The following is a 10,751-nucleotide window of genomic DNA, read 5'->3' on the forward strand; positions in this document are numbered from 1 at the left end:
GTGTAGACCATGCTGTATGCAGTTCACGCATTCATTATTCCTTCCTTGGTTCAGTGAACATCTATAGGACGCCTGTTGCACACAGGTGCTGAGCTAGACAGCCGTGGAGCTATTACACAGCACGTGTGAGTGCATTTCTGCCTCCAGGATCATCCTTCCTGCCCATCACCTTCCTAAGCTCAACCCCTACCACCCCACCCCACCCCCCACCCCCGCCCTGCTTATCTCTACTCCCGCCTCCTTGAGGGCCAGGCACATTCCTGCCTCCGGGCCTTTGCACCTGCCGTTCCTGGAAGGCTCTTTCCCCAGAGCCCCACGTGGCTCACTCTCTCCCGTCTCTCTCCCTCGGGCTTTACTCACTAAGTCACTGTCTTAGGGGAGAGCCTTGCTCTGTGTCTCCCGTCCTCGCTTGATTCATGCTTCCTCCTAAGCAGTTCTTATTCGCATACTGAACATGGACCTATTTATCGCTTGGATATAAGCTCCAGGGTGTTTGTCTGTGTTGGTCCCTGCTGTTTCCCCAGAACCCAGAACAGTGCTGGTCACGGAATGGGTATGGATCCCACATCAGTGGAATTAATAGTTGGATGCAAATATGACCTGAACAACAAAGTAGGAAGTTAAGGATGAAATTAGGTCATATTCTGGTCAGGCGAACAGGTGACAGGTACTGAGCCGTGTGGCTGGGTGCCAGGTTGATTGTAAGCATGCTTGTCACTGCCCCGGTCCTTTAATGCCTCGGTGTCCCTGGGGCTCGTTACCTCCTTCCCAAGAATTAACTTGTCTCGGAAAACAGAAGGTGCTCATCTGCACGTGGGCACCGGTTTTTCTTCCCCTGGACACACACGTGACATCCACTAACAGTCCCAGGAACAACAAACTCACATCCAGAGGAGCTCACATCACCCACGTGTCTCTAACCATGAAGGAGTGAAGTTTCCTGTTCCGAGACACTGAGCGTTAAGACAAAGTAAGAGTTAAAATACCAGTAAATGTGCCTGGTTCTTCCAAGAATGCATCAAATATTCAGCAATCCCCTGTAAATAAAGGATGGCCATACTGTCTTCCACATAAGAAAGCACGTGTTCCAACAGTTTTCAGGGCAAAGTTAGCAAATAGGGCCACCAACAGAACTGATCTCTGAAGAAAGATTCAATTAGGCGTCCGTGCAGTTGCACGAAGGCCGTGTTGCAACACCACGGTGGCCTGTTCTTCTGGTCATTATTAATCCAGAAACCTTAATGACGAACAACATTTGTGTTATTGTCTCCCCAAATTTAATTTGTTTTTGCAGCAGTTCAGTTAATCCTGCAATCTGTTTTTCTCAAACGAGGGCAGATAATGGAGACACCGTTCTTTACAAGTCTTCAGGCTTTTAAATTCTGATAAAATCAGGGTTCTTCACTGGGTCTTGCCCCGGCTCTGAATTAAACCACTTTAAATGTAATTATGGAAGCTGGCCTTACATCAGGGACATCCATTTACAAAATTGATTGGCCATGCTGTTCCGCGAGCCATTTCATGAGCAAACGATTGCAAAAGGGCCAGGACCGTAATTTATAAAGGCAAAAAAAGCAGGTAAATACTTTATTAGTGGTAATGAGAAAGTTTCCAACTAACTGAACCTTTTTCTTCCCTCACCAGCTACTTCATGGAGCCGTGGTGCATGGCCCTCTTTCACGATCGTTTTATTGATCTCCGGAAAGAGTTACGCCAGATCTTATCCTCCAAGGAGGTAAGAGTGATTAACAGATATGTAGGTTATTCCTTGCGAATTAGAAGCAGTTACAGTTGTTGATCATTTAGACTTTTCCCTACATTCCCACTTTACGGTTTCACTTTGAAAATCAACTGTCCCTCACAGAAACAAACTAAGGAGTAGGTAAACATAGATGGTGATATTTCAGGGAATGTGGATTGTTCCAATCCTTTATGCGGGGCAGATTTGCTTTCCCCTTTTACAAGTACCTGTACTTCCATTATCCGCTGACAGTGAGGGCTGAAAGCGCGGTGTGGGTGGTATCTCCTTGCCCTCGAGCATGAAGGCTGCGTTCCTATAGTTTCTGTCCGCGTTTGCCAGCTGTTCGCTAACCATTCGTGTGCGCGTGTTGTTCCAGAGGCGTCAGGGGACTGAACAGGTGTCCAAATGCACTCCTTTTATAACCGAAACGTCTTTCTCCAAGCAGCGTAGGATTAACTGGAAGTGAGGCTGCACACGCCGCAGGCTCCGTACTCGGCAGGAAATGTGACTCTGCCATGTACGTAGTAAAATACTTGTGAAACTTTATTTTTTTCAACACCTAGAGTCCTTACCGGAGTTGCGGGGAGTTTACATCTTTGGTCAAACGTGCATTCTAGACTCCTCCTCGATTCACTCCGACGAGAGCTGGGGCTCAGCTGACCTTCCGCCTCGTCCGACTGTCTAGACGGGCAGGTTCTGCGTCTCTGTGTCGCCTCCTCGTGGGTCCCCGGGGTGTGGGCTGCCACACCAGATGCACAGATGCAGCCCAGGTCCCCAGGCCCCTCGTTCTAGCCGCTGCACACCCCACCTCACCGAACCACACAGGGACCCTCCGAGGTGGGTGCAGGCACTGTTGTCATCGCCTCCACTTCGCCCATGAGGAAGCTGAAGCCGAGAGACTTCACGCAACCCAAGGCTCTCCTGCTCCAAAGCCAGGGTTGTCGGCCCTGGACCACAGCGGTGGTGTGGTACCCTCTCCTCATTGCCCCGCCCCTGTTCAGTTTCATCCCTGGGGGGGTCCAAGCTGGGAAACTGACGTAATTTGACTAATCTGAAGTAGATTCCAATTGGGAAACATAGGTTTATAGTTAAAGCCAAACTCAATTCTCTTTGGTGACCACAAAGATAGGAACCAGGTGGGGAAGCGTACCCAAGGGAAGCAGAGGGGCCGACGGCTAAAGGCCCAGGTCAGCCACGGCGAGAGTCATTCAAATTGGAAATGAGAATAGTAATGAGATAGAGAGATTTAGGATGTTACAGGTCAGCAAGGTCCCTGCACTTCGTTCGGGGCTGTGAGGAAGTCGGTCCACATTAAAACATGACCCCGAGCTGGAAGCCTGGTGCTTACTGAGCTTTGCTAAGCTCCCTCCCTCCTTCCCTCCCAAGACAACCTGCAGCTCACCGCCGCCCCATAAGAAGGAGTCATCAGTATTCTCGCTGTTCCATCAACATTCTATGCCTAAACCTTCCAAACCCCAGATCTGAACTCCTCAGTTAACCTTTTGCACAGAGCCAAGCGGTTTTTGGTGTCAAGTTTAAAAGGGAAACTTACCCTTCATTTTCCCAAGTACGCATCCTCAAACGCAATGGTGGCTGCTTCTCATGGCACCCGCTGAGACTCCTGAAACGTTTTAGGCAGGAGAACATGTTTGCCGTGGGTCAGTCTGCAGTGCGTAAACTCGGCCTGGCAGTGGGCCCTGGCAGGAGAGCAGGGAGACTGCAAGTGGCCTTTGCAGAAGATGGTCTAAGGCTTCCCCAACCATCCTCATGGGTTCTCTACATTTCCAGAAAGGGGAACCTCTGCAAGAAGAGCCTCCACTGGGGGACTGTTCTGACATCTGTCAAGTGCAAGGGCCACAGGAGGTGTTGGGGCCTGTAGTGGTATCTGCCTGTAGCTCAGATACACATGGAACAGGGACTCAGAGAGCTCGGGGGGAGAAAGGGAGGGTTTGTGTGCGAGCACGGGGCACAGAAGAATGGCCCCAAGGAAGTGCCGGCCACCAAAAGTCAGAGTGACTGTGACAGGTATGGTGGAGACAGGCCAACAGTGGAAGTGGTAGTCATACAGACAGGCATGCAGGAATTTCACTGAGGAGTCTGGTAATAGGAAAACAAAGCAGATAGCCTTCACTACAGAATAACAGTAATTCCTTTTATCAAATGTTGAGATGATGTAACCCACTTAATTTCACTTTCTACCTTGTCTTCAGGGAAGTACAGAAGTTCAATCCCATTAACTATGATGTCCTAGCACTCAGTTTATCAATTTTCCCCTCCCTCCACGTGTGGAGAAAGAAATAAATGACTATTATCTAGGACTTCCATAAGTCATATGTAGATTTTAATTGTGTATATGATTTATTTTGAAAACAAGATTATAAGACATGTCAAATCCTTTTGTGGAAGTCAAAAGGGGAGTGGCTTATAAATCCTCTGGCCATGCATTTAACCAAAGAGTCACTGACCAAGGTGAAATTCTGTATAGTCAAAATCATCCTTCAGAAAGATGGGTATTGATAGAGTTGGGGAAAAATAGTTTGAAAATAATAGAGACTTTAATATCTCACTTTCAGTAATGGATAGAACCAGGTAGAAGATTAACAAGAAAATAGAATACTTGAATAGCACTAAAAACCAACCGAACCTAACAGATTTATACAGAGCACTCGACCCAACAACAGCAGGATGCACGGTCTTCTCAAGTGCGTGTGGAACATTCTCCAGGACAGGCCACCAAACAAGTGTCAATAAATTTTAAAAGACTTAAACCATACAAAGTATATCCTCCAACCACAATGAAATGAGACTAGAAATCAACTAGAAAGTGAACAACAGATTCTTAAGCAACTTCTTTGATTTCAAAGAAGAAACCAAATGGGATGTTAGAAGTACTTAGAGACAAATGAAGATGAAAACACAACCGACCAAAATTTATGGGATGCACAGAGAGAACAGTTTTCAGAGAGAAATTTATAGCTATAAATGCTTACATTTAAAAAACAGGAAAGCCCTCAAATCAGTAACTTAATTCTACTCCTTAAGGAACTAGGAGAAAGAAAACCAAACTAGAAAAAGAAAACCAAACTAAACCCAATGCTAGCAGAAGGAAGGACTTAATAAACATTAGAGTGCAGATAAATGAAATAAAGAATTAAAAAAAACAGAGAAAACTGATGAAACCAAAAGCTGGTTCTTTTAAAAGATCAACAAAATAAACCTTTAGCTAGATTAATCAAGAAAAAAAAAGACTCAAATCCCTAATGAAATGAAAATGGGGACATTTACCAACCTTAAATAATAAAGGTTTAAAAGAGAATATTATGAACAATTGTATGCCAACCAAACAGATAACCTAGATGAAACAGAGAAATTCCAAGAACCACACAAACTACAAAAACTGACTCAAGAAGAAACAGAAAATCTCAAGAGACCTATATGACAAGTAAAGGTATTGAATCAGTAACCTAAAACCTCCCAAAAAAGGGAATCCCAAGACCTGACGGTTTCACTGCTGAATTCTACCAGACATTTGAATAAGAATTAACACTGATCCTTTTCAAACTCCTCAGACAAATAGGAGAGGAAGGAACACTTCCTAGCCCATTCTATGAGGCCAGCATTACCCTGATACCAGAGCCAGACAAAGACATCAAAAGAAGAGAAAACTACAGAACAATATCCCTTATGAAGTTATGATGCAAAAATCTTCAGCAGAATACTAGCAAACTAAGTCCAGTAGCACACTAAAAGGATTATACACCACGACCAAGATTTACACCAGGAATGTAAGAGTGGTTCAACATATGAAAATTAACCCACGTAATACACCACACTAATAAAATGAAAGAGGGGGAGAAGTGCTATAATCTCAATTGATGCAGAAAAAGCATTTGACTAAATCACACATGCTTTCATAGTAAAAACACTAAAAAGCCAGGAACAGAAGGAAACCGACCCAACCTGATAAAGAGTATTTATGAAAAGCCTACAGCTAACATCACACTCAATAGTGAAGGACTGAAAGTTTTACCTCAGAGATCTGGGACTAGACAAGAATGCCTACTTTCACCACTTACATTCAACAGTGTACTGGAAGTTCTAGCCACAGCAATTAGGCAGGAAAAAGAAATAAAAGGCATCCACGTTTGAGAGGAAAACTATCTCTATTTTCAAAGGACGTGGTCTTATATAAAGAAAATTTCAAAAAATCACAAAAGAATATTAGAGCTAATAGATGGACTTGGCAAAGTTACAGGATATAAGATCAACATACAATAATCAGTTGTCTACATTAGCAATCAATAATCCAAAATGAAATTAAGAAAACAATTCCATTTACAATAGCATCAAAAATATTAAAATACTTGGGAATAAATTTAAGCAAGGAGGTATAAGACTTGTACACTGCAAACCACAAAACATTTCTGAAAGAAATTAAAGAAGACCTTAATAATGAAAAGACATCTATGTTCATGGATTTGAATATTTAATATTGTTAAGATAGGATAACCTAAATGGGAAAAGAATCTGAAAAAGAATAGATATATGTATATGTATAACAATCACTTTGCTGTATACTGAAACTAACACAACACTGTAAATCAACTATACTCCAATATAAAATAAAAATTTTAAAAACCAATGTGCCAAGTTTTAAACTAAAAATAAATATTGTTAAGATAGGAATACTATGCAAAGCAATCTATGGATTCAATGCAATCCTATAAAAATCCCCATGGCTTTTTTTTTAGAAATGGAAAAGTCAATCCTAAAGTTCAGATGGAAATGCAAGCTAAAACAATTTGAGGAATTTTTTAAAAGTTGAAGGATACACACTTTGCAATTTCAAAACTTAATACAAATCAACAGTAACCAAGACAGTATGGTACTTGCATAAGGCTAGACATATAGATCAATGGAGTAAAATTAAGAGCCAGAGTAAACCCATTTATATGAAAAGATGTTAACATCACTAATCTTTAGGGAAATGCAAACCACATCATTAATCATTAGGGAAATGCAAACCAGGGCCACAGTGAAATACCACATCACGCCCACTGGGATGGCTATAGTTAAAAAAAAAAAAAAAAAAAAAGAGGAAATAATGATTGTTGGCAAAGATGTGGAAAAATTGGAACTCACACATTGCTAGCGGGAATGTAAAATTATTATGCAGTTGCTGTGAAAAAAATGGTTTGATGGCTCCTAACAACTTACAAACAGAATTACTATATGACCTAGCCATTGCACTCCTAGGTATATACCCAAAGGAATACTTGTATATGAACGTTCATAGCAGCACTATTCAGAATTACAAGATGGAAGAAAGAACCCAAATGCCCATCAAGGGACAGGTGGATCAACAAATGTGGTCTATGCACACGATGGAACGTTATTCTGCCATAAAAGAAATGAAGTGCTGATAGTCTAGAAAGTGGATGAACCTCAAAACACTGAGTTAACTGAAAGAAGCCAGACACAAAAGGTCATGTGTCGTCTGTGGCATTGTGAGGTGAGCTGCTCACAGATGAGCACGTTGGGAGTGGGGGGGTGGTCACCCTGGGCGGGGGTGGTCACAGTGTCGGGGGGAGGTGATCACACTGAGAAAAGGTCACACCAGGAGAGGCAAATGTACAAAAATGAGTTACGATCTAGAGCAGTATTTGTGTTGCGTAAATTTAAAAGCTCCGTTATGTGACCTTATACCATTTACCCTGATGTTAGAACAGCACCATGCAACACGAGCCCAAAATCTTCTCTAATTTTTGTATATTCACTGCTTATGTTTGATACATTTTTCCTGAAAAATTAAGGGAGAAAGAATCAATCTCAGATGTACTGCATACGTGCTTGGGCACTCAAATGTTTCCGTGCCTCTAATATTTAGTTCTGGGCATCCCTTGCCATTTTCTCTCTCACCGTCTTCGTTGAGCCGATTTGGTGTCCTGGCCCCCCACTGACTGTACTTCCAAGTGATGTGTGTATAATCTGCCACACCTAGCAGTGTCTCACTTACTTAACCAAGTGATAATTACCTTATATCTCCATATAGTTTGAATCTAGTTTTCTAAGTTCTTACTATTAATAAATTAATGATCCAGTAGAACTCTGCAAGATATCCGCTTTTTTGTGGGTTTTTTGCTGTTAAAAAAAAAAAAAGAATTATTGGAAGGTCAAATAGATATACCATCAAAGTCCATCTTCCTTTAGGGTAATTTTCAATTATTGTGGTGTTCAGAAAGCACACAGCTCAGATCTCAGTGAAGTGCTTTTTTATTTTGGCCATGCCACGTGGCATGTGGGATCTTAGTTCCCTGACCGGATATCGAACCTGTGCCCCCTGCACTGGAAGCACAGAGTCTTAACCACTGGACCACCAGGGAAGTCCCTTTTTAAAAACGCTTTTTAATTTTTGAGTGAAGTGCTTTTTATAACAACCCTCCTATAGATGGGCAGATAGGTGATGAAGCAAGTATGGTAGCTGTAGAAACCAGGTAGTGTGTATGCAGGTGCCAAGCACGCCGTTCTGTCAACTTGCCTCCATGTTTGAATCCTTTTATTTTATAATAAAATGTTGGGGAAATCTCTACTGTATTGTAAACATGCACAGCATATGCTTCTCAACTTCAAATAACTTTACTCCCTCTGAGCCCCATCTTTAAAGATATCAATGAAATTTGCCTTTACTCAGAAGTTATTCCAGGGCTTTAAAAATCCCATTTCTTGGGGACTGTAACCAAGTAAAGTAACCATCTAGGAGTTTTCATGTAGAAATCTTTAATCACCTCCTTTCTTATTTTTAAAACAAGCCTGATATACAGATCTTTTCTATCTGTATATTAAGAGCTTAAAATTAAGAGCTTAAAATTACTACCCTTGCTGAACCTTGAAGACATTATGCTACGTGAAGTAAGACAGTCACAAAAAGACAAGTAGTGTTTGATTCCATTTACACGAGATGCCATAGAGAAAGGAGAAGGGTGGTCGCCAGGGGCTGGGAGGAGAGGGATGGGGAGTCAGGTGTTAAAAGAGTTACAATTGGGGAGGATGCGGACATTCTGGAGATGAGGGTGGTCATGGCTGACAATGTGAAAGCCCCTAACACCTTTGAATCCTACACTTAAAAATGGTTAAAGTGGTAAATTTTATGCTATGTGTGTTTTGCCACAGTTAAAAAAAATTTTTTTTTCTTAATGTAGAAAAAAAAATGACCAACCTTGGGGAGTTTTAGTGAAACTGCCCTCTTACTGTGGAGCTAAGCCCAAGTAATTTTAGTATCTGGCCTCTTACCGTATTTTCCAGGAGGAAAACCTTCCTTCCATAGAAGAATTAGCCCGTCAGATCGAAGATGAGGAGATTAACCTGCCCGAGAAGCCCAAGAATTACCTCAAAAGAGTTTTCCAGGAAACCATCTACAGGCCTCTGGTGGAGAAGAGCATCCTTGACTCTCTGCGCTATAATCATTACCACCTGCCCATGTACGCGTGGCAGGGCATCGTTTAGCGGTGGCCACGGCCTCCACTTGATTGCTTCCACTCGTATCGTTCCGGGAAGTGCTCCGTAGAAGCAGGAAACCTCTCCGAAGCCTGGCTGGACCGCCAGGCACCGTCGTGGTTCCCTCCTTTCTTTTCCGTGTCCACCGATGCCTGTGGTTTCCTATCGTCCCAGTAGGTGGCGCACGGCGGTGCGTCTGGATTCTGGGGCAGGGAGACGCTTTACCAACACCAGGCGTGTTCCTGGGCAGAATAACCCATTTTAGCAATAAAATGAGACCGTACTGTGTAAAACTTGTTTTTTACCTTGGACGTGGTTCTGTTTGATTTCCTGAAAAGTCCTGCCGCCAACGCTGCTAGTCCTTTACATGTTTACCCGGTCATAGTCGTGAGCGATAAAAAAGAAAATCGTGTGCCCAGGATGGAAAATGAGTAAAACAGATGACAGGAAATTATCTCTGTAATTTAACATCAGAAGGACCGATTGCACAGACAAGTTTACAGGAACTTTTGAAACGAGGAGGCTGCTCTCAGGGCCCCTGTATTTCTACTTCCTGTCCCAGATCAGGAGCATAAATGCACCGAAAAACTGGAAGATCAATTCAGGTTCACACACAGGTTTCAGACTAGAAAACGGTGGTGGGAAACTAATCTCGGTCATTTCCTTTGACCCTCAGCGCTGTTGCTTTGCATCGGCCCCCTCTGGTACCTGTCACCTGTAACGTGGGTCAGTAGACGTCTTTCTTGTAAATAAAGCAAATTAAGTACCTAGCACAAAATATGGATTCAGGAACAACACATAAGACTGTTTTCATTTATTTGAATCTCTTTTAAGCAGATAGTGTGACACAATTTGTGTCTGAATTTTTGACCAGTAGAGCTTAAAAGTGGCTTTCATGGACAGAATTACAGTTTTCGTGTTTGGTTTTTTTTTTTGGCATTTATGTTAATATTTAGCAAAAGTTGGCTCAATTACAATGACTACACAGTAATTTGGAGGATGTCATAGCTGGCATTACAGAATTATCCACCCATTAACAAACTGATACCTCTCAAAAATAAAATGGTTTTGGAACCCTAGACTCTGATTTTTCTAAGGCAGGCAAAAGCAAGCAATAAACTCCATTAATTCCTGCACACGTATGTTTTACACAAGCACATGGGTCATTCAGAGGGAGGGCCCAGCTCCCACCATATGGTACAAACCGTGTAACTCTTATGGAGAACAATTGCTACTGGTCCCCTCTTCAAACTGCAAGCCCAACACATATGGAACCATATTTCAGGGCCTGCAAATGAGTCAGCTCAAGAAACTCTCCTTCCCTCACCCCCTTCCTCTGAGAGGCCCTGGATTAAATTCATCAGCAAATGGAGTGAGTTTCTTTGACAGGCCCTGGGACCCCGGGTGGAGATTAACAGTACAACCAGTTAGAGGATCAACAGTTATGATTTCTGTGACAAGTACTACCATTAAAAAGCTTCTGGTCACATAAAAGCTTCTGGTCCCAGATGATAGT

The 10,751-nt window shown here is 42.6% G+C and overlaps 1 protein-coding gene across 1 annotated transcript in view; it reads left to right on the top strand.

Annotated features, from left to right (window-relative positions):
• Positions 1 to 9,528, top strand: part of CFAP61 (cilia and flagella associated protein 61) — a 250,975-nt gene extending 241,447 nt beyond the window's left edge. The window contains exons 25-26 of the mRNA XM_065892819.1: positions 1,645 to 1,735; positions 9,044 to 9,528. Of these exons, the coding sequence (XP_065748891.1) occupies positions 1,645 to 1,735; positions 9,044 to 9,244 (292 nt within the window). The 3' untranslated portion in view covers positions 9,245 to 9,528. The remainder of the gene's footprint in view (positions 1 to 1,644; positions 1,736 to 9,043) is intronic.
• The last annotated feature ends 1,223 nt before the right edge of the window (positions 9,529 to 10,751 follow it).

This window comes from Phocoena phocoena, chromosome 15, assembly GCF_963924675.1.
Source record: "Phocoena phocoena chromosome 15, mPhoPho1.1, whole genome shotgun sequence".
In the NCBI taxonomy this organism is placed as follows: domain Eukaryota; kingdom Metazoa; phylum Chordata; class Mammalia; order Artiodactyla; family Phocoenidae; genus Phocoena; species Phocoena phocoena.